The sequence below is a fragment of the Kryptolebias marmoratus genome, linkage group LG21, assembly GCF_001649575.2.
Source record: "Kryptolebias marmoratus isolate JLee-2015 linkage group LG21, ASM164957v2, whole genome shotgun sequence".
Taxonomy (NCBI): domain Eukaryota; kingdom Metazoa; phylum Chordata; class Actinopteri; order Cyprinodontiformes; family Rivulidae; genus Kryptolebias; species Kryptolebias marmoratus.
The window spans coordinates 12,654,793-12,678,926 of NC_051450.1; the positions used below are offsets into that span (position 1 = coordinate 12,654,793).

A 24,134-nucleotide genomic window follows, 5' to 3' on the forward strand; every position below is an offset into this window, starting at 1 on the left:
GATGTAAACGTGAGTCTATTGCCTGTAAGTGCTATTCTAAACTTCTCTTAATGTTTATATTTGACTATATTTCCAACTACCCACAGAAATGCTTCAATAGCTAAACAGAATTGCTCACTTTTTCTTTGATATTTTAAAAAATTGAATATAAAAATGCAAATATTAAGACATCTGTCCTTTCCGGGAATGATTGGATAAAGTTCAGCTACACTCTGACTTAATTTAAAGCAGGAATGTTGCTCCTGCTTCACTGATTCTAACCCACTTATGTTGTCTGTCGATCTGTCCATGCAGTAAACACCAGATGCCGTTCGCCCTGCCGGTGTAGCTCTGTGGTTTAACAAAGTGCCGTTTCATGTCAGGGTGCCAGCTGAGGTTAGACGTTCCCCCCCCCTGCTCCCTCCCATATGGACGGATAAGTGGTTTAACCTCCTAATAGATGGACCAGCCGACAGCTGCCCTGCAGACTCAGGGTTCGTCTGCTCGGGAGGTGATTACAGCAAGAAGAGCGGCCGTGGCAGGAGTAGATGGAGACGTGACTTTACGTCCCAGGTAGGGCCTCAGACAGATATCGGAGTGGGTTAAAAATCATTGACACAAAACAACACAAGCACAGGTTTATTATTTTGTAATGGAACTGTGACCAACTGTTTCAGATTGTTTTGCTGTATTAAAATTGGGTTTTAAAATAAACACATGCAGTATTTTACAATAAAAATGCATTATACTCTAAATTAGGACTGCATCTACATTAAAGGTTGACAAACATAAGCAAAACAATTGTTTTACTTTTAACATAAATCTTAAGGAACCATAATGAAACAAAACGGCACCCTAATAGAAGCTACGAGGAGCATATCTGTTTATTAATATATCAGTACATCTGTTCAGTATTAGAATCATTTTTTATAGATTTGAGCATAAATTATTTCTAACATTTATCTTGTTTATGTGCATGTATATAAACAAAACAAAGTATTAAAATGCAACACAGCTGTAAAAATTTAGGGTGATTCCTTACAAATTGCTCAAGTTTCTGGCTCCCCCACATTTCAACCAGTCGATCAATTTATATATAATTGTGTATAAAGCACACCTGTTCACAAAAATCAGCGTCTTGCATTCCAGCCTCTCCCCCACCATGAACCAAAGAGCTGCTAATGGACGTTATGGACAGGATACGTAGATCTCCACAAGCCTGGAATGGGCTGCAAGACATTTCAAGATGTCAACTGTTAGTGCTTTTATTTGTAAATGGAAGAAATATAAAAATGACTGTTGATTACAATTAATCTAGGTGCCCAGATCTTGCCTCATGGGATGAGGGATCAGCCCACAACTACATGAGAGGAGCTTCTTGAACTGAAGGCGGTTGGGACCACTGTCCCCAAAAAGCACTATCAGTAACACACCGCTCTGATGGACTAAAAGCTTGTAATATCTGCATCCCCCCCCCCCATGTTCAAGCAGGTCTGTCTCCTAGATGTGGGCTAGATGGGACCTTCCAGGAGCTGCAACATTTCAGTCCTTCACTGTGTTTGGATTGTAATCACCTTTCTTATGAGCATCCTTGCTTTATGAAGCGAGATGCTGCAAGGGCGACCCGTAGTTCTTCCATTTCTGTCACCTTCTCACTGAGTTTGTTTCGGGTGGTCTTGAAGCCAGCTGCAGCCCGGTGCAGGACTGGGTTTTGACATCTCTTTGGTGTCATCCATGGTGGTGGAGAGGTTGAAATGAAAGGAACTGACTCTGTGAACAGGTGTGCTTTGTACACAATGAGCTGGGTTATCAGGAGGGCCTGAAATTTGACTGATTAATCGGTTTATAGGCATCTTTGTGCCATACGGGCACATTACCAATCTGGCAGTGATGCAGGGGATCAGATACTCATTTTCCCTCTGTATTTGTGAAAGAACAGGTTATCTAATTATCAACAGGTGTCCCATGGAGGTGGCTAGGACACCTCCTCCCTGTGGTGCCTGGCAGGAGTCCAGGACTTGAGTTTTATTGACTGATCATCGTTGCATCACCGCATCCCCCCCCCNAATGTTTCTGGCAAGGAAAGTAGCACTGCTCCTTAGTGTCTTCTCTCTAGTCTATCCACCCCCCCCCCCCCCCACACACACACACACACACACCCTCCTCCTCCTCTCCACCGCCGGTGTGGAGAAAAGCCTCAGAGCCCGAGTCTCACCGCGGTCCCTCCTCCGACCATCATCAGCCGGGAAGCAACTCTGCAGCAGCCCTCATTAAAATTCCGTCCACTCGCCACGAGAACCCCCCTTCCTCCTCCTCCTCCTCCTCCTGCTCCTCCTGTAGGTGGGTGGCACCGAGCGGCGCGCCGCGCGTAACGGAGCCGTCCGGCGCTTGGTCAGCTGCGGGTCGCCCGGAGAGGAGGAGAGCTGCGTCAGCGGCGAGAAGCAGGAAAGGTGGGCTCACATTCACGAGAGGAAGGGGAGGCGCCCGGCTGCGCATTTAGTCGTCCGGCGGCCGCAGCTCCGGAGCTCGGTTTTTGACGTTTCTCTGCTGGGTGGGAGGGGGAGAGAGAGAGACACGGGCACCATGTGCGCCCGGATGGTGTGAAGAGGCTCTCCGCAGCTTGTCGCTCGCGTTTGCCTCGGTTACACCGAGTTCCTCGACGTCACAGAGGACCTTGTGTCATAGGTAAGTACCTCCAGCTTACCTTACCTTTTCTCTCCGCACGGATTGCTCCTGAAACATTTCTGATTGCTGATTGTATGTGTTCAACCTATGGGGGGGGAATGAGGAGCAGTGACAGACATGAGCATCAGATCATAGTCAGTGCTGCAGAAAATCTCACTGCAACACAAACCCAATCAGCTGAGAGCATCAGTGTCCAACCATCTGAATAATGAAGGAGGAAAGTAGGAGCAATTCCCACAATCAGGAGTTTACATGCTGCCCTGTTACAAGACAGTGACTGGACCTTATGCTTTATACAGGGCGTGAACATGATCTGTTTTAAACTCTTAAACATTTCTTTACTAGTCACTAGTTTAGAAAGGATCAGACTGTGGAGAGAAGTGCTTGCCGAGGTTGACTTCCCTTGTTTAGTTCCAATCCACACAAAGTTTTTGAAGTCGTGCAGTCTGTGGACGTCTTCCTGGAGTATTTTCGGAATGGTTTATTGCTTGGGCAACAAAGCAGACAAAAGGAGAAACTCCTGAAAACTGCATCAAACACTGCCATTGTGCAGCCTGGCCTCTCAAAGACTTTTAAAGTGTGGACTAATTGAACCTGCTGACCAGCCTCCCATATTCTATCAGGAATGTTTGGCCAGCCTGCTCGCCACATAAACCCCCCAGTCCTTTGTTCNGGGGCAGTCCTCCAGAGCCGTGGGGGGAGGGCGTGGGGTCAGCCAGGAGGACGAGGAGCGGGGCAGGGGTGGGGGATTGACATCTGTAGTTGACAGCTTCCTCGGGGTGAGCTGACACGCTGTGATCCCATGAATGGGTATTAGGGAACATCTGAGCGAAGCACTTCCCGCTAATGAGGACATTTATGCTCTGTGTACGATGCTCGGTGACCAGTTGGGTGAATCCAGAGGGATATCGTGTGAAAACTGCTGCTCATTTAAAGTGCAGGATCAAGAGATTCGACCGTCCTGAGCAGATCTAGTTTTCCGTGAAGCCAGGCTTCTTGTCACCTTTCAAAGTGGTCTTCATCCAGAGTCCTCCAGGCTTTCTGTAAAACCTTCAGCTGCTTTTTTTGTTTTGCCCATTTTCTGTCCAGACCTTGAACCTGATCATGGGAAAAATAAATAAATAGATAAAAAGCGGGGAAAAACATGAACCAAATCTGACACAGGACCTAAAAGATGCATCATCCTTCAGCTGATCGTCCGTGTATCGAGCTTGTAGCTCTTTCGGGAATCACCTTGTTGACGCTAAAACGCTATTTCATGTTTGTCGAATTGTGTTATCTTAATATTTTTCATACATTCAGCCAAAGAAATGACAACAAAGTGTTTTTTTTTCTGACATGCTCGCAGAGTACTTGTAAAGACCCCATGAATAATTGCTCGTTGCTAATGGAAAAGGGTCAGATATTGGACTGAGGAGTGAAAAAGCAGCCAAAGAAAAACGTTGAAAGACCGTCAGAAAAGCCTGAAGAACTATTGATCAAAACCACTTTTAAAAAAATAACAAGAAAGTCTGTCTTCTTGGAAGCAAAATATAAAGAAACGAGGGACGGCCCAGGATGTGTGTCAGGTTATTTAATGTTTTTTAAGTCCATCGTATGTTGGCGTTAAATCTAACCACCTTTTGTCGTAACTAAAAATTCCAATTCTGTACTCATTTTGTTTTGTTTCACTGCGTATATTTAGGATTTTGAGACAGTTTATTGGACAAAAAGGCTGCCTATTATATGTCACATCAACTCCTGTGATTATTCTTTTCCATTTAATTACGTCAACACCTTTATTCACCTTTGTTATGAGTGATTTGAGGACAGCACTTTAAGCTATCTCCCCCCAATAACAAAAGGCCAAAATTTCAACACTCTGTTTGGATGATTGTCTTATTCTTTTCCAGAGGGCAGCAGGTGAACCATCTCCCCAGCTGCTCTCTTATCGCTGCTATCAGGAAAGGTCTACATGAACAATAGAAAAACACCCGGAAAGTATCAGCTATCCCATCCAGAGCGGTGAGCCTCGGCTGAACGGGCTTATCGGGGAGTTTACAGGAAAAAGGAAACTCTGGTTTGTGACTCCTGCTGCTGAAAGCCCGAGCTGATGGGAAAGTGTCGGGAGGGGGATGAGGTCAGGATGGGATGAGCGGGTTTTAAAACGTGTAAGTAGGCGTCCCCCATGACTGGTAGAGAGTGGTACACCGTGAGGTGGAATGCTGCCCCTGCGGGCCTCTCACGCTCAACGCGGCGTGGGTATCAGGATGGACTTAGCGCCTTCTTTCCTTGAGCCTGACAAAACAGCAAGCGGTCAAAACAGGATTTTTTAAATTTTTTTTACCCATTAGCCACCAGAGGAGAGGCGGCCCGCGTGCTTGTTTTGTTTCCTGTGTTTTCTGAATGCCGCGCAGTCTCAACGGCTGCTTTCGAAATGATTTTTAGTTAAGACAAAAGAGCGCTCAAACACAGGAACTACAGGAGGAATTCCAGGCTGGAAAACAATCAAAAGCTCTTTTTAAAGGGATAGTTGGTATCTCTTGAAGTAGGGGTTCTGTGGAAAGGTTATGAACAAATTATATCCAACTTCAAATTCTGAATTTTCACTTTAATTCAACCAAGACAAAAAGATGAGCCACATACATTTTTATCACCTGACACCAAATGGTGACCAGTAAAAAAATCCTGTCCATGTTTATCTGTTAGGAAAATATCTCATGAACAACAGAAAACAAAGAAACAGCTATTACTGAGCTGAAATGTGGTGTAGTAGTAGCTGAGCATCGTCTAAAAACATACTCTGAACACTACACATTGTGTGATATTTGCTTAAAACTTTTCTATGGTTTGAGTTAACCATGTTTGTCTGTTAGCAAAATATCTCATTAACCTCTGTAAGTTTAATTAAACTTTCAGTCTACAGCTGATAAACTTTTGGAGTTAATCTCATTCAAGATGGCTGCCACGGCTAACCAACCTTAGCCAGCATAAAAGTGGCTGTAACTCAGCCAGTTTTACAGAGATTGAGGTAAAAATAATGTGATTGTGTTATCGTTTTGGGCATTTTTGGTGGTTTTGATTGGCTTTCCTGATTTAGATTCATGTTTTCATTGATCGTGCTTTTGGTTTTTTTGCCAATGATTCTGTTTCTTAGTCATTTGTGTTGTTGCTGCTTGTCCTGCCTGGCAGTTTCAGGTTTTGTCCTCCATGTTTTTAGCCAATGATCCTTGTTTTCAGCTCTGCAATATGTAAACAGCACCCCTGTCCTCATACAGCAATCGCCTTCCCAGTTTTATACTCTTAGTTTTTTCATGTTCACTGTCAGATCGTCACATGATACTCCTCTGTTTAGTCCTGGTTATTGTCTCCTTTTTTTTTCTTTTTAATAATAATATTAAACATTTTTAGGTTAAACCTGCCTGCTGCTCTGCACTCTTGGTTGTACAACCAACGAACAACATCAACCGTTAGCTGAAAATAATCATAAATATAATTATCCCAAACACTTACTGATATCACTTTGAAGCCAGTACATTGTATACAGCAGCATCAGAGGCTGGGTTTGATTGTTCTGGTGACTAATAGACCATGTGGTGCCTCAGGTGAACAAAAGTTCAGATAATCAGCTGTAAGCCCACCTGCCCACACCAAGAAGTGATCGCAGGAAGTGCAGTTAGATGAAAATGGGGAGTTGGTAATGAGTCATCCTCCTGATTAAAGCAGGCGATGGACAAGGAGATAAGAGCCTGGGGACCATCGGAGCATGAGGTGTTTACAAGAGGAATTCCCGACATTCCTCAGCTGCGGCCATGCCACTCTAATCTGCACCTCCACCCCACCGACTGTCGCCTTCAATGCCAAGAGGGACCAAAAAACAGAAAAAACAGTCCACCAGCATGTCAGATTTAATGCGTTATGTAAGGTGAAGTCTTACCAAGCATTTCTGTGAAAACTGGCTAAAGGATTGGTTCTGCTGTTTGGAGAGTTTAAACACACACAAATGTATTTTTGAAGCTCCGGGACGTCAAACGGTACATTTAGCACATCTTCTTTAAATTTTTGTGGTTTTGTAAAGTATTTGTCCAAATTTAAAAAAAAAAAATTGTATCTTGAATCACAGCAAAACTGTCCTATCTAACAGTCTCAGTTCATTAATTTGAAGTCACTGCAGACATTTATGATTCCCAGATATTTCTTAATGATTTAGGAAGTTGTTAGTTAGTAATCCAGCATCAGCAGCTGGTGGAAGTCTTTTCTTGACATCTGCTGCTTGAATCGAGACACACTTTTGTACACATGGCTCCAGCATGATGAATCTTACTGCTTGTAAAGGGGTCTTTTGTTACAAAATACAATATCATTAGGATTGTTGATAAAAGCAGGTAAAATGCAGAGAAAGTATGGAAAATAGCTCTCCAATGCAATAATCTTAGCAGTTATAACAGCAATGATGAATAAGAAAACCAAAATCTAACAATCTTCAACAGCATTTAAAATCATTACAGAAAAAACAACTTTACAAGTTAAAGACCTACCATTCTTTAAAGGAATAAAATAAATAATTGATTAAAAATAAAGCAAAGTTCAGGACAAATACTGTCATATATATATATATATATATATATGTGTGTGTGAAATGCATTAAGTTTTTAAAAAGTGTTTGCATTTTGTTATACCATGTCCAACATTTTTACTTTTGTGACCCGCAGACCTTCCCTGTTTCAATGGCATCACAAGTTTTTTTTGTTTTCTCTTTTGATTGAAACATCTCGACAGCTTGTGGATGAATTACTGTGACATTTTCTGCAGACATTCACGTTCCTTTTCGGACGAATTGACCTTCTGCACAGCAGACATTTAGACTTGTCATGGCAGGAAACACACCGGAGTCATTCATCCCTCTGAAACCGCGGCGCTCCGAGTTGAAGGACCCCCGAAAAGCGCTGCTCGCTGCCGTGGCTTACCGAGGCACCAAATGAAACAGTTTTTCATGACAAAACTGCCTCTGCTGAAGTTTTTATCCACTGACGAGTGAAATATCTGCTGTGACTAGGATCTTTTGTGACTTAAGGCCAATAATTTAGTACTTCTTTTTGATACATGTGCCCAATTTTGAAAAATACAACTGCATCCTAATCATAGCGTTAGACTTACAGGCAGAGCAGGTTTATTCAGAGAAAAACAGTTTGTATTCCAGCTGCTTAACAAAAAATGACCTTTGTTATTGTATACAAAACGTTGTGTGCAAAGGTTGAAACAAATCTCTTGTAGATGGAAGTCATAAGGTTTGGCTTATAGCTGGATTTAGTCCCTTTAAGGTCTCGATGGTTAGTAGTTGCTCAACAGTTTTCTTCTTTAGGCATTTTGTTTAAAAAGTTTGTTTTCATCGTTAACGTCCCTTTAATCCCGCTTTTATTACTGAGAGAAATATTTCCGACAGATCCAGGAAAACAAAAAAAAAGTTGTAGTAGAGATGAAGATTAAAACATAAAGAGAAATAGATGAAGTATCCTGGAAAGATTTTTGTTGTTATTTTTTTGGTTGTTTTGTTTCACACAGTGTCAGGGACTAAGAGGATTAGGAGAAGGCCTGGTGGGAGGAGAAGTAGTAGTCTCGGGGGGTCACCCAGGCAAACCGGAGGGGGTCGGGGGTCCATGTGATGGAGGGGGTCTGCTGGATGATTACTGGATCTGGGGCAGGGCTCACCTCCCAGGATTACTAAGAGCTTCTAATGGATGTCAGGCCCTGACCCCCGGCTAACGAGAAAACAAATCACCGCTCGCACCCCCAGGAAAGCCCAGAGAAGCTCCGGTTTGTGGTTCCCATGGCAACTTCCTCCATTGGAATAATCGTGTAACAATCCTTTCGTTTGTAGTCGTTTTTTGTTCCCGTCAGTCCTTCTGGAAAGATTTGTAGGTGCTAACCGTTTGTTTTTAAGCTCGTTGACAGTAAAGCCAAACCTCGTCTGAAGTCCGAACTCATCTGGTTGAGGCTGTAGATTGAAGTGGCACCATATGCTGAGGAAGAAGGAGTCACCCACCCCCACCACCCATGCCAGAGCTGCTTATTGGGCTCTTATGTCACTGCCAGCAGCTAATTAATGTGGTGAACTGAAGTGACGAGAGAGGACAGCTCACCTATGTGGTAGTAAATGCTTGGTCATCTTCACTTCCCCCCTCCTGAATTATTTCTCTCTCCCAACATGCCCCACCTTTGCTTGTGAACACCTGCCGAAACCAGGATCCGAATGATGAGACTCGTGAAAGGAGATGACAAACTTCTGAGCTGATGAACCCACGCTTTTCTCTCTCCTTTGATCCTCGTGTCACATGTGGCTCGTTTCGTGGTTGCTGGAGAGTCAGATTGTTGCGTTAAGGAGTGGCGCAGCCGAGGTTTGCTTTTATGTAAAGTGTTTTAGGCAAAGGTGAAAGCAAAGCCGTCGGTCGGATGACATGACGTGAAGGGAAAACCAGGGGCTTTTATTACCGGAGAGCACATCCTCTAGTCAAAACGCTCCTCGTGCAGTCCAAATTTCACAGTAAAATGTTTGCGGCTGATGTGGTTCTGTTGGCGTCTTCAGGCCATGGCTTTCAGCGCGCTCTGGGACGGTTTGCAGCTGAGTTAGAAGCGGCTGGGATGAGAGTCAGCTCCTTTAAATCTGAGGCCATAATTCTCAACTGTAAACGGCTGTAATGAGTCTCTGCCTCACGCAGAGGACTTCAAGTATCTGGGAGTCTTCTTCACAAGTGATGGAAGGATGGAGCCTTTTGAAACCAAGCGCAGCTCTCAGTGATTGCGATGAACCGGAAAGGAAACTTGGCTCCTTTAGTTCGAAGATCGCAAACCCAAAAGTAGATAAAGGACTTAATCAATGAAGCAGAGAAAATGTGGTTTTCCAAGGAACTGTTTATCTGTCATGCCAGATAGAGTGAGAACCAGAAAGGAAGATGTATTTCTGATGTCTTCTTTGCCAAATGTGTCTCGACAGCTGACATTTCAGCGTTGCGTTAACCACCTTTGGGAGAATCCCTCAAATATGAAGCCATCAGCACTATTCACTACCAATTAGAGAGCAACATTTTCTCCCATTCTCCTCTTCTGTCTTGCAGATTTGTGCCCCCAGCAGGGCTAGAAAGCTGTTTGGTAATCTGAGACAGCAGCGCTCATGAATTAATTTCGATGCACAATGCTGCGTTAAAAAAAACTGTAATAATAAAGTGGGATTTTGGTCTCGCTTTTGTGTGTTTTGTAAACGTGTTTTCGCGGTGCTGGTTGTGGTGACGGAGCTGGCGATTTGGCAGCTTCATCGCCATGGAGACGGTGCCATTGTCGTGCAGGGAGGACGTTGGTTTTGTAGTGACACGCTTGGCGACAAAAGGGAGCAACAATGCCAGGAGAAACTCTGACTGGGCTGTCTTCTGCGTCTGAAGACGAGCTCACACATTTGACCAGATTGTCCCCACATTTTTATGGCCTTGGACCACTTGTCCTCGGGAGTCCTGTTCACACTGACATGATCTCATTAGTTGTGAAAATGGATCTGCTGAGGCTTTATTTGACAAGAGGCTTTTCCGTGAACAATATGTAAAACATGTAGAAGCCACAATGATTTCTCTTTTTATTTCATTATTTTGCTTTCTGTCTATGTAACGTAATACAGATAGTTCTGTGATAACATCGTCCTTGCTTCATTTGCACACATTGGTGCTCATTTAGCTTGTATTCCTAGAGAGTTTTGGTTGATTTTTTATGACTCAACAACAAATTGAATGCAATAACAAACTAAGCTGTTAATAAAGCACATAAATCAGCATATTGTGGAGATCTGTTCGAAATGATTTCCATTTGACACAAAGAGCTACAAACGTTAAATCAATTTATTGTGCATCCAACTTAAACTGGAGGCTGATATATTTGCATTTTAACAAAAAATATTTCATCAAGTATTTAGAAGTAGAGGATGTGTAAAAGACGTGTTTACTTGGCAGCTACAACCCGATAAAGGGTCTTTAGTTAAAACCGTACTGTGTGGAAGTACTTATGTGTTTCGCTGCATGATCAAATCTTTTATTCATTTTTTTTTCTCGTCAGTGGATCTGCACAGGCCCAAATCATGATGCTTTGCAGCTGTAATTAGGTTCTAAAGCTGGAATTAAATCTTTTCACCATAAATAGTCCTTCTCATTTAAACAAATAATTAAAAAAGCTCTACTTTGGTCTTTTTTTGTTCTCAGAATAATTTTCTGATAGCTCTTTGTATTGTCTTTAGCAGTCTGCAGATCTGTTCTGTCTGATCTGTCTTTATTCTGTAGTCTAGAAGTGTATAAATATTTGATTTAAAAGCAGCCCCTTGTGTGGACTTTCTACCAGGGCAAATTACTAATTTTCATTACATAGAGAGAACTGTGGAGAAAAATCATTCTTCAGATTCTTAACGAGTACAAAATTTTGGTAAACAACAACCGGAGTGGTCTTTTTAAATTTCAACCAATTGATGCACAGCTTTTTCATTTGTGGCGAGAACCTCCTCTCTGGCAGAAACTCTCCCCAGAGCTGCTTCCTCAGCTTTCCCCTGGGCGCTCACTCCATCCCGCGCCGTTCTGCCGAGGATAGATCCCGCGGCTCATTCGAACGTGTTGTCTCATGTCCAGCATCAGAGAGAGACGCTGCAGGAGTGATGGGGGGGGAGAAACACCTGCAGATTCTCCCCCAGCTGGATCCAATCTCCCCTCTGAGCCGAGCAGTTGACATTTAACAGCTAGAGCTGTAAGCAGGCCACTGGAACGTCATTGACATTCATTTTGTGTGGCACGGGACTGGGCTCCGTTTCACTGACAATCTACCAAATATGGACTTCAATGTGATCCTGGAGCCACATTTGTTATTGCAAAACAGATTTTGTATCACAGTTACTTAGACTTTCCTGATGATGTTAGGTATATTGTGTTGCGCACCAGTCCCTCCAGCAGTAAAACACCCCCGCAACATGATGCTGCTTCCCCCGTACTTCACAGCTGGGATGTCAACTAACCTTCCAAAGCCACGACACCATAATCTGGGCTTTCCCAAATTCATTAAAGGCAAAGTAATCTGAGTGAGTTAACTTGTGATGATATTATTCGGGCATTTAGCAAGCAGAAGCAATTTTGCAAATCCTAACGGACATTTTAGTGTATGCAGACATCTGGTTTCATCTGTAGATACAACAATCAGCCATGAAAACATACCTTAGGCTGATATAGTGGCTATCATTTTTGCACTACACTGTTATTTATATAGAACTTTGTGTTATTAACAACCAAAAATGGCAAAAACAGCATGAAAATATTCCAGAGTTTTAAGAAAGACGAGACACCTTATTAACAGTGACAACAGGAAGAAAGAATAAAATCTAATTCCTTCATTTATTCTCAAACCTACTATTTAAAAGCAGCTGTTATGTCCTCTGACTTTTTAAATGAGTCTTATTCATTCATTCCACCCTGAAAGCTTGAATATCACACCTCACTTCTGTTTAGGTATAAAATGTTTTTATTTTTTTTTTAAGAGTCTTGTCTAGCTTTTCAGTTTCAGGGAAAATCTAGAGCGGTGTTAGTGTTTGTTTTTTAAATGTTCACCCATTATTCATTTATCCCCAGCAGGGTGGTTGATGATAATCTTGTGTACTTCTGTGATGAAACAGAGCAATCATCGTCTTCTTTGTGTGTTTGCGCTCTTTCACCTGTTTGATGTCAGACTGGGTGGGTGCGGATCATCTGCGCTTTATCGCTTAATCACCGTGTCTGACACCAAACAGCTCGCTGAGCTTCTCCAGCCTACTGTAGCACCGAACAACCACTTTGCCCATAACACTAAACACTGATTGCCGAATCCGTGTGTGCGTGTGGTGTCACAGATCTCATCTGAACCATGCTGAGTCTGCCTTGTTCTTCTGCAGTTCGTTCGTTTATTAATTCAACCGTGAGTGTTGAACCAAAGCTCCTCGTCTTCTGGTAATTAAACGTCTTTTTTTTTTTTTCCTTGGAAAAATTTACAACACACAGCCCCTCTGTGAGAGGCTGCCAGTGGGCGTTGAAAATTAGTAAGCTGAGTGGCTGCGCTGATTGCTTCATTATGTCTACACCAGGCATCTATGAGAGATATTAATGGATGTTTGAGAGTAAGCCGTGCAAACGTTTTGCACGCTGTTTGTGCGTTGTTACCCAACACCTGCAGGAACGAGGCGGTTCACTGAGGTTCCTGTTGCACCATAAAGCTTAATTCACTTGCTTCACCCTTAATGCAAAGCCAAACATCAACGTGGCCAACGCAACACGAGTCCTGTTTCGTTGCACTCAGAGTCGGGGAAACAAAGATCCATCAGCGGGGCTCGAATACTTTTCAGCTCCCTAACCTGAGTCAGAATAATTGGCCTGGATTGTTCGCAGCGGTTCAGCCGGATGCTGCAAGCGGGGCAGCAATTATCCACCCGGTTTCATTTCCAAATGATTAGTTTTGTACTGGAAGATGTTAGCGGCTGCGCTGCAGAGGGTTGAGTCACTGACAACATGTTCAATTAGTCTCTTTGAAACTGAGAAGCTGGAAGATGTTTTCGAGGGCTGTCGCTTTTTTTATTTTATTTATTTATTTTTTTTAAAGAAGTGGTGCTAAAATTAAAACTAATCAGTCCTGAAAGTGCCTTCTGCACGTCCACGTGCATGAGAACGACATCAAGAGGACTCAGTGGATTTTGTTTATTCTAGTTTGAGTTGTTGTGAGGCTCCATTTTATGAACTCAGTAAAAAGATGACTGGTAATTTTTGCCTTCTATAAAAAACATTCTGTTTATTTGCCCTGTGTTGTTGGTACATTTTAGTTTCTGAGAAATTGGATGCCTGATTATACGGGTGGCTGAGAAAACATGTTTGTAAAAAGTGCAATAGTCTTGCCAAGCCTAAAAAGAGTCCAAAGTTAATGAGACAATCCTACCTTTCAATGGTTGCGAGAGCGTCAGCCATTGTTGCACTGTAGTTTCTAAATTTTGAAAGGACTTATACACATCTCACTGTGCAAGCATGCCACTATATACATGGAGTGTTGATAAATTGTCTCACTGCATAATGTAATAATCAGTAAATGTCAGACTGTATGACTTCTTGCCACAACAGAATCGCAAAATAACGAACAGTCAGTGTTCCAATAACGAATGTAAAGCAATCAATGGAGTTAACGCTGCCATTGGATTTGGTTTCCGAAAAAGAGACAGCTGTGGATTCACTCATGTTGGTCGCAGTCATGCTGCAAAACCACGGACTCCCAGATTCGAGCTCATCACCAAAGGTTTTCTTTCATCTTGAAGGAATCGAATGGTTTTGTCTATGGCAAATGAAAATCACTCCGTGTAAAACCAGTTTAACATAAGTGACAAGAAGGCAGACAGTCTCAAGGCAGCATGTCTTCATCGTCTCATGTTGAACTGCTGGCAGATCGGCTGTTCTGAAACCTTGACTCTGGCATTTGACACACTAAATTATTTTTTATTTTCTTTAAGAAAAGTGAACATGTTTAGAAAAGAAGGTGACTCCGGGCAGTGATGCTGACAGAACTAACTGGGAAAAGCTATTATCTTTGAGAACAAATAACTACTGAATTATAGAAATTATATGAGAAATACCACTCACCCATCGGAGAACATAGATTCACAAGAGAGTCAGTTTTTGTAGTTGTTTTTATTAAAGTCAATTAAAATCAAAGATGTCCTATAACTAAGGAACTTGTGCATTGCTGGAGAGTGCTATAAAAAAGGTACAAGCCTGATCTGGTTGGTATGCTGACCCCGCTGCCTTTTTGATAACATTTCTTCATGTGGTTGGCAAAGGATTTGTTGAAAATATTTCTTTTTGTAGCACAAACGGACACAAACATTCAGATCCTACCACTTTATTTGTGTCGTTTCTCTCAGAGGGTTCAGTCAGCTGCCGGATATTATTCCAAATAATGCGTCTGAGCTCAGCTCCTCGTTCACCTCCTTTCACTTTGACTGGTTTCCCACGGGGCCGGCCTCGGTTGGATCTCCCTTTTTTTAAAATGTCAGCCCTGTCAGGTCCCCCACACCGTCATATCTTTTGTCATCAGGTAAACATCAGTCCCAGGGCCGCAGAGGGGCTCAAGTCATTACGGCTGCAGCTGCCAACACTCCCTTTCCATCAAACTTTACACGTCTAGCTCCAAACCAAACATCGCCTCTTTAATCACCGCTCTCTCCTGTGGCGGCTGAGGAAAAGAGGTCACCCCTGTCTGGATAAAAGACTCCAGTTTCCAACTCAGGCCTGCTGCAACACAAACTGTTTATTCTTGTTGTAATTGCCTTATTAAGCCTTCTGTCTGTTTGGGGACTGCTCATCCATAAGTAAACCCTCCAGTTTCAGGCTCGTCGTCCATGTCGTGTTTTCGCTGGAGTGCATCTGCGCTCCGATGTTAGCCTGATTAAAATGGAGAAGGCCTAACTCGGTGTGTGATCGCGTCGGCATACAGCAAGCCACATCCTCTCAGCGCTCGCCGCTCTTGGCATTAATCCGTCTCGCTAGTGGTGGGGGATGGAGTCGGAGGAGAACAATGCAATATTTTTCCCTGTCTGTTGTTGCTCTGTAGACTCAGGCCACGTGCTAATCGCCTGGCGGGACATCGTGGACGTTCGGTGCGGATGTCGCTCCTCTCGTTCGCTCATCCCACCTGGCTGCGCTGCTCAAGGAAGCGAGGTACAATACTCCCTCCGTGCCTCCAAAAAACATCCTTCACTGCCTTTTGTTCCTGCCATTGTCACCAAACAAGAGGTTGCGTCTCGGGGTTAAGTGAAGGATATGAGTGTGGCGTGAAATACGTCATTGAGTTTCTGAGGGGTTTCTGGAGTTTGCAGGAAGAGACACTGTGGAAACACGTTTCTCCTCCTTTGTGTTTCTGTGGTACAGTACAAGCTTGCTGTGTCTACGCCATGGACATTTCAGAATGGGACAAAGGGCCTTACTTCCTGCCTAACTCCAAGCAAATGGTAGTTCTTGCGTGTTTCATAGATTACAAGTTACAGAGTACGTGTACAGGAAAGTGTCAGATATTTGACTGCTTGCATATTTAAAATTCCAAATGGTATTGTTCCGAAGCAAGGCAGATATTTCCTTTTTATGATGACTTCAGTGTCTTTATTTGCACTTAGACTCGATAGTAAAAGATGCTCAAGATATTAGATTTTATTCTGTTTCAATATGAGACTGAATGAAAGCCTCTATTTTCCTCTTAGTTTTTCTTTTTAGTGATATACATATAATTTTTTTTTTTAGTTACTCGTGGTTTTTTTTCAGGCTTGAACTTGTCTGGCTGTGAAATTCACAATAAAGGCTAGAAAAGTTGAGCCACTTAAAACAGAAAATGTGCACAGATTAAAAAAAAAAAAAAAGATTGATCCTGATGAGACTTTATTGGGGTCTGGATCTGGACCTTTGTCCTCCATTTGAGGGGCGTTTTATGCTCATTGAGCTACGCCTGTTGGCAACTAGTTGGACTCAAAATTGCGACAAAATTCGTCAATTTTCACTTGGAATTCAGCCGAATTGGTACTTAGGAAAGAACTGCGACATTTGTATGACATTCCTGCAAATTGCTTTTGTCCCAGTCGAGTCACAGTCTTAATTATGTCTCATTTTGACAATTTATTCTCTTTTTCGTCTCCGATCAGTCACGTTTTGATGTCATAAACAGCCAAACCTATGAAACCAACCAAAGTTGTCTCATGTTTCTCACACTTTGTCTTAAAAACTAAATCGAGAAAAGATTCCAGATGGGGTCCAGACGCCGTTCACAAACTCGTCTCCGACCCTCACGTCCCACTGAGCCTAATCTAGGGGTGAGGACTCAGTCAGTGAATAAAACTTACAAACAACCGGTTGAAGTCCTGGGCATTTGATTACTTCACAGGTAAAATATTTCCTCGTGCTTCATAAAAGAAAATGAAAATAAAAATGTTCATAAGTTGAGTCCTTGCAGTCATTCACAATCAGCTACACTACCTCTTGATTGCAGGCTATTTTGCCGTTTCACAATCTGTGTAATTAACACAAAACTCAGCACAATTGTTTTAATGAACCTTGCGGTGAAATTTAGCAGTATTTTACTGTCGAGTCACTTTGGCCAGCGGCAGGGTTGCCAGTCATTTTGAGTGCCATGAGTCCTCAAACAGCCATTACACACTCCTTTGAAATACTCTTTTGTTTTTCTCCACCTAGTATGTTGAAATAATGTTCCGCCCTGTTAGGTTGATTTAAAGGGATTAAGAAGGGTTTTTTTTTCTTTCTCTCTCTCAATGACTAAAGCGTTTGGATTTAGTGAAACCTAGAACGGGACTGGTCCAATCCCAGGCGGTGGAAAATGCTGGTTTATGATTTCGCAGCAGCCTTTAAAGCGCATCAGATTGCTTTCATGTTCATGCGTGACACCTTCGATGATGTCTATCAGTCAGACACCCAGCTGCAGGCTTGAAAACTGTCATTTCTTCATATGCTTCAACTTCCTTTTCATTCGCTGGAGCTCGTCTGGATGAGAGGGCACCTGAGTTCAGTCTGTTTCCTCCGGTGGGAAGCACTTTGACAAACGGTCCCCCTTCAGTTTAATGTTGCAGCAGTGTGCTGCAGTGCACTAATAGAGCTTCAGCCAAAAAGTTTATACCAAGGCCCGCGCCGGTGTTATTGCTCGCTGTGATTTAGTGACTTTCTTTAGCAATTTACCTGCCTGGTGTAAGAGGGTCGCAGGGATTTCTGCTGGGAAGCAGGAGGATAGGTATTGTCTGACGGCTCCCTTGGCGTTCCAGCGCCGCTGCTGTGTCGTGTTATTTTACCTCGATGTTTGCTTGTCTGCCTCAGTTTAACGTCTCAGGAGGAGCGTTTGCTTTTATTAAATATCCAGAGCTCAAAATACCCTCTGCTCTGGCAATCGGAGTGGAAAACAGTAATGCGATTGGAGCGGAGGTTGCCAACTACGGGCTTGAAAAATAAGAGCGTCATTAAAGGCCTAGCATTCCTTGAAGAAATTCATATCGTTCACAGCCTCTCATGCCAGAGATTTAAACTAAAATCCTCCTTTGTTGAGAAGGGACAAAATTATAGCCGTTTGGGTCAAACTTTAAAAATGACATCATAAAAAGTCACATTCAGTATATTATGAGATTTTGCCATATTTGTTGGCACTCAGAGTATGCGTTGAGGATGACTCTCTGCTACTACCTCAGCAGCTCAGTATCTGTAAAACTAAGTTAGAGCCGTTTTTGTGTTTGTTAAAGTTGATTAGCTGTGGCGGCCATCTTGAATTTGAAGGACTACAAATGGTAACAGTTGTGGATAAAGGTCCAGTGATTACTTTCTGAGAGAGTTCGCCCAGTGGTTCATTAGATATTTTGCTAACACAACAGAACGCACACACAGACAAGAGCAAAAACATCATCGTTCTCGCCTTCGGAGGTGGGCAAGAAATCTATGTTGCTCCTCGGAAATTCACAATTTTTTTCTGTTCTTTTTCTGGTCTTAATTCAAAGCTAATTTAACCTGTTTTTGATGATTATACTTTTATTCTTGTGTATTCCCTTGTTTTCCTGTGGTCTGAATCCAGAAGCTGGGAAAAAGGGCAACATATTTAGGGTAAAGGTTTGTGGGCGCATATCCAAACAGCGTTTTACGCCGGTGCAGCTTGCATAATTTAATACTAAAATTAATATTAATGTTTTATACAAATGCTCATCTAAAATTCAACTAATTTTGTGTTCAGCCTCTGGAGCAAAAAAAGCTGTACGAAAATCTGCTCTCAGCCCTGTTGAACACTGTGATTAGGCGCTCGGTCTCCTGCTCTTTCTGCTCGTTTGTCCCCAAAACGAATCCGGTTTGTCATCACCAGCACTGACACACAGCGGGGTGTTATAAGTGTTCGACCTGCTGCAGATGGGCTGTCAGGCCGAGGACAACCTTTTTACTGCTGTAACAACAACAAAAAAAAATCTGATGTAGGGCTAACCTCCGCCCACAGACACATCCAACCCTGCGAATTTGCAATGCCAATCAGAAAGTTGTTCTGCTCTCTGACTGCTAAAATAACAGAGTTCAAAAATGCTGGTAGAGTTCCACGTAAGAAGGGGGGACAAGGAGCTAAAAATCTGCTTTAAAGAAATAATAAATCTGTCCGTTTACTGTCAGAGCAGCTTCAGAGGTCAGAAGATTCAAACCGAGGAATATTAGATGCTTCCTTATATCACTCTGCTTTTAAGTCAGGCTTTTGATTTTAAAGCAATAGATGATGAATGGGCCTTTTAGCTTGACATGTTTTTATGTTTTGACACGTAGCTACACTTTTTCTCCAGTTATATTCACAGTTTGGCTGTTTGTGAGCTGAAGTTGGCAGGATGACTCACTCCGAAACGCAGTGTAGTCGGGACGTTTTCCTTCTTGCAGACTTTTCCTGCTCAAGCAAGAAAACATGTTGATAACTTACAATACAATGACTTTCATATCATCAGACCTTTTTGTCATAAAATATGCATTCTTCTTCTATTAGTGATCTTAAAGAAACATCTAAAATGTCCCTGGAGTCCACTTCTGACTAATGAGTCATTGAAATAATTAGAAAAAAAAACAAAACAAACCTGTCAGTGTAAGCTCTTGTGTTTGTCTGTTTGTTGGAAATAAGCTTACATGACAAAAACATCCACCTGGAAACACAGGGGTGACAGAATTTTTTAATGTGGTGACAGATTTAGTGTTTTAGGGTACATGTGAACATGCAACAACTACCAAAGCGTCATTCTGTTAACAAAGAAAACCAGAGAGTGCAAACAAAAGTTTAAAAAAAGGGGGCCTTTTTTCCCCTGTCATCACTGCTGATGGTCTCGGCAAAAAATGACAGTGTTGAGCAGATCAAAGGGAACTCCTTCATTCTAAATAATCTGGGAGGACTGGGGAGAACAGGACCACACACAGGTCCCAGATTGGGTCAACGAGGTCATTGGCGCTTGATTGTTGATATTTTTCGCTGCGAGCAGCACGGTGGGGCGGTGGTTAGAGCTTTCGCCTCCTAGCGAGAAGGTTGTCTGAGTGCGTGTTAGGTTAATTGGTAACTCTGAATTGTCCCTGGGTGTGAGTGAGAGCATGAATTGTTGTCTGTCTCTATGTGGTACACCCTGGACAGTCACCAGCTCCGTACGACCCGGAAAGTAGAAGCAGGTAAAGTAGATGGATGGATGTTCCAACTTCACATAATTCTATCCACTTAAAACAATCTATCAGCTACCTGCAGATTTAAATACTAATGTACATTTCTTGGCTTTTACTTCACTTACCTGAAGCTTTCACATTATGGTAACATACCCTTAGCTCCGAGTGATTTAATGCATGGAGGCAGCAGAGGCAGATGGGACGTGGAGTTCTGCAGCTCAGGGCTGTTTCCCAGGGTGGAATTTTACAGAGCATCGAGAACTGCTTATCTGACACTTTTCAACTTGAGGGAATCAAAGAAAGCTGTGAAATATCTACAAAGTTGATCCGTCATCCTCAGCTCGGAGAACGCCGATTCATCATCTGGCTGACACTCGGCAAACTCTGAGCCTGCAGGAATCAAATCAGGAGCTGCAGTGAAACAAAACGAGTTGAGTCTGCGTCAGCTCGGAAAAAGAAAACATCTCCTTTAGTCACGCTTCACAAGTGCAATAATAGTAAAGGAGTGTGCGGAGAATTTTACCCGCCGCCAAAGGGCGAAAAGATAGGCGATCTAACTTGGTCTACTTTACAGATACTGAGCTAAAGTTTGATGTGGTAGCAGCTGAGAATCATCCCAAACTTGTACTTTTCCAGTTTAAAAGTAACATGAAAGGTAATGGGTGATATATATTTAAATAAACCTTTGATTTATTAGGTCACATACTTCATCGAAGCTCGTTCGGCCTTATTTTTTCCTGGTCTAAGTGGCGATCTCTGCCTGGTGTTACATGGAGGATTACGTGCTTGTTATCCGTTTCTGTGGCCTTATTGAGCGGCGCTGGTCAGATAATCAATGTGGCAAAGTGGAATAGAGGTACTTTACATATCAACCTCACTCTTGGCAAGTTCAGCTGTATGAAGCAGCTTTGAGAGGTTCGGTCTCTGTGATTACAAGTAAAGATTAATCTCAGATCAGATGTTTATTTTCTTGATGTGTTTTTAGATTTGAAATAAAAAAGTGCAGTGGAAAAGGCTACGATTATTTAGTTCTTCTCATTCTTCTGTTGACCCATTATCTCGCTTTCTTTTTGTAGGTAGAAATCAGCACTTTTTCTTCACATGATCCCAGTTAAGCCAGAATTTCGAAGAAAAAATGATATATCATGCAACTCTTATAAAGTATCAAAGGCTAAACCATCCAAAGAAAAGAGATTTTTAATTTATTCAGATGCCTTTTCTTATTATCTTTTTTATGATTAAAAAATATATTTATATTCAGGACCTGTTAGGATGGAAAATGCTTTCCTATTATTATATTTTTAGCCATTTTCTTGTGAGTGATCAGAAAATAAAATGCACAAAACCCTTCTTCACTAAATGAATCTACTTTGGAGCAATGCTATTTTTAGATTGGGTTTCTGGTTGGGACGAGGTTTATTGTGAGACGTGCCACATTGTAGTTTCACGTCGCTCTTCATCACCAGTGAGCTGCTCTCTGCTGCAGCAGCCGTTCACTCAGTCAGAGGGTCGCATCCGGAGGAAGAGAAGGGAAGAGATGGAGGGAGTGGAAGATGGGGAAGGAGGGAGGGATATTTACGAGTCAGACAGCGAGCGAGGGCGCGCTGCATCCCAATGTCGCCTCCGTCTCTGTCATAAACTCTCAGGAGAAAAGAAAGAAAGGCTGCGCAGAGATTTGCAGGTGAGAGTCACCAGGTACGTGACTCTCTGGGCGCCGTCTAAAAACTAATCCAGTCAGGAGGGCCTGCATGGCGCACGATAGTCCCGATGTGCAAGAAACGGAATAACACCTAAAAACATAACATTTCTAGAACACGCTATTTAGTTCTTAAGAAAATACTGTTATAAATTAGAAAATAGTGACGAAGTCTAACAACAAAACGTTTAAAAAGGCACTACAAATCAGAAATTATGGCATAAAATGCGATAAAAAAAAAATTAAAGCACGAATAAGATAGAGAAAAAAAAAGTTTTTGTTTTTGTGGCGTGTCCCCCAATCGCCCTCATGAATGAACCACCCATGATTAAGTTACTGCTCAGTTTTTTGTTACTTATATGCATCTAACCTTTATAAAACCCGCTTTAAATGCACCAAACGAGGCTTCTGTTCGTCAGAGATATGTATCTAAGGTCATTTGTGAGTGGAAACACGGCGACATCTCCAGAAACATGTCTTTTAACGTGCCGCTGTCTGTCAGCTCTGACATCAACACCGGTCGCAGCATCTCTCTCAATCATTCCCAGCGCTTCGTTTTTATTCTCTGTCCTCGTTCTGGTGACAAAACAAGTCCCAGGTTATTCCCAGGAGCCCTGTTTCCTGTCAGTGTGCCAGACCTGAGGTGTGTGTGCGTGTTACACAACCTACCTGAATCTTTCAGTCTGGCCTTCGGCTGGCTCTTATGCTCTGATGCAGCGATGCAGAACACCCTTAGTCTGACTCCCATTGTGTAAAAACCATATATGTTTGCACTCGACAAAACTCAGCTTGTATAAACGTGAACAAAATGACGGCGCATGATCTTAAATGATTTGAGGGAGATTAGACATTTTGAAAACCTCAGATGTGAAACTTCACAAAGCACCAAAGAACAGAACTTCTTAAATAAATGGCTTGAGACTTGTCTTGGCAATTAGAAGGTAATTACTTGGACTGATGTGGAGATTTCTTTGGGAGTCAAAACGTGCAAAACCCAAACACAGACGTGATGTGAGTGAGAACCACAGCACCAGACATGAGGCTTTGCCACAGTGGAAAAAACCTTTTTAGTCGACATTCAGTCCAGTAATAGGAAGTATTTATTGACTTTTGGCTGTTAATAACATTAGTTTAACATCAGGGAGATTATTCACTTTTTAAACAGCTATGCTGCAGTCAGGACTACCAAAGTAACTTGGTGAATCCAGCTTTTTATAAACAATTAACAACACTCTAACCCCCTTTAGGTTTCAAGTGTTCACTTGACCCTTAATTTGAAATCCTAAACAGTAAAATATTCCCCTTCAGAAGTCCTATACGTCATCAGTTGCCGCCTATTACTCTAAAACGGGACACTGACAATGTCTGTCATGGCCACCAACTCATCACGAAGACAAGATGGATCGATGTTAAAAGTCTCTCTTCATGACTAACAGCTGTGTAAGACTCCCTCCGTTCAGACAAAAACAAACTGTTTTTCTCACAAAATTATTCTAATCAAAGGCTGTGCTTCAAACAGCTCGTGGGGGTGTTAAACACCATCTTTTCCTGTTCCTTTCTGTTTCCATGTGGTAGCATTTTAAAAACCCTGCATAAACCTGTGATTTTTAAAAACAATTTTTGCCGAAAAAGGGGAGCTTTTTGAGACAAAGTAAGGACTCCAGAATCCACTTTTTTGATTAAATTTGATTCGATTTGATTACTGTGGGTAAAGTTTCCATTTTAGGCTGTCAAAATTTCAGAGTTGACGTACGAGTCTTAGTCTAAATTACAATTTTTCTCTTTTGCTAAAACTCTAGTCTTGAACTTGAGTTCGGCCCATTTTGCAAAAAAAGAGGAAATTTAACGTCTTCTCCACTGATGTGAGCCTTGATTTCCTTTCCACTTGACTGCCTGTAGACTTTAAACATCTTGACTTGCTTTTGCTCTTGACCTGTACGGATCCTGAAGGACCCGAGTGCTGACGTTGGATTTGTCCTGACGGAGCTGATATTTGGCATAATTCTGTTACAGGAGATTTAACACAGTCCTGATGTGCACGGGAAGCTTATGATGGTAAATGTTCTGCGTGGAAATGGACTCGAGCAGCTGCACGAACGGGCAGACAATCCAGCTGAATGTGATCCGTCTCCATGTCTGTTTCTGTCATGTGCTCGTACAGCTGTGGTCATTGGTTTTGTTTCTGAGTTAATAAAGAGGTCAGTACTGCTGCTTTTTTCTTACTTAGCTGACCCGATCTCAGGGGCTTGAGTTGTTTTTTTTAACTGAACAAGTTTCGAACTCTCTTCCTTCCTTCATATATCTGCTACGAAGTCACGTTGTCAAGAAAGGGTTACAGTGATATTCTGTGTCCTTTTGCATCTAGATGAGGCGTTAAAGTAAAATAAAGACGCAAACTATAAAAGACTTCCTTTAACATCTAAGAAAACATGCAGCTACAGATATGTTGTGCCGCCTTTTTCTGTCAATAACTATTGACGAATGCGTCGTGTTTAACGCTGCACTGCCCTGAGTTTTCAGTACTGACATTTACAATATGTTAACCTGTGGGGAATAAAGCTAAGATGTGG

The 24,134-nt window shown here is 42.4% G+C and overlaps 1 protein-coding gene across 2 annotated transcripts in view; it reads left to right on the top strand.

Moving 5' to 3' along the window:
- Positions 1–2,221: 2,221 nt before the first annotated feature.
- tmem108 (transmembrane protein 108) overlaps positions 2,222–24,134 on the top strand; it is a 47,652-nt gene continuing 25,739 nt past the window's right edge. The window contains exons 1-2 of one of the 2 annotated variants that reach the window (XM_037973249.1): positions 2,222–2,664; positions 15,277–15,383. In XM_037973249.1, coding sequence (XP_037829177.1) covers positions 15,329–15,383 — 55 coding nt within the window. In that variant the 5' untranslated portion in view covers positions 2,222–2,664; positions 15,277–15,328. The remainder of the gene's footprint in view (positions 2,665–15,276; positions 15,384–24,134) is intronic. The other variant, XM_017406290.3, reaches the window with a different exon arrangement.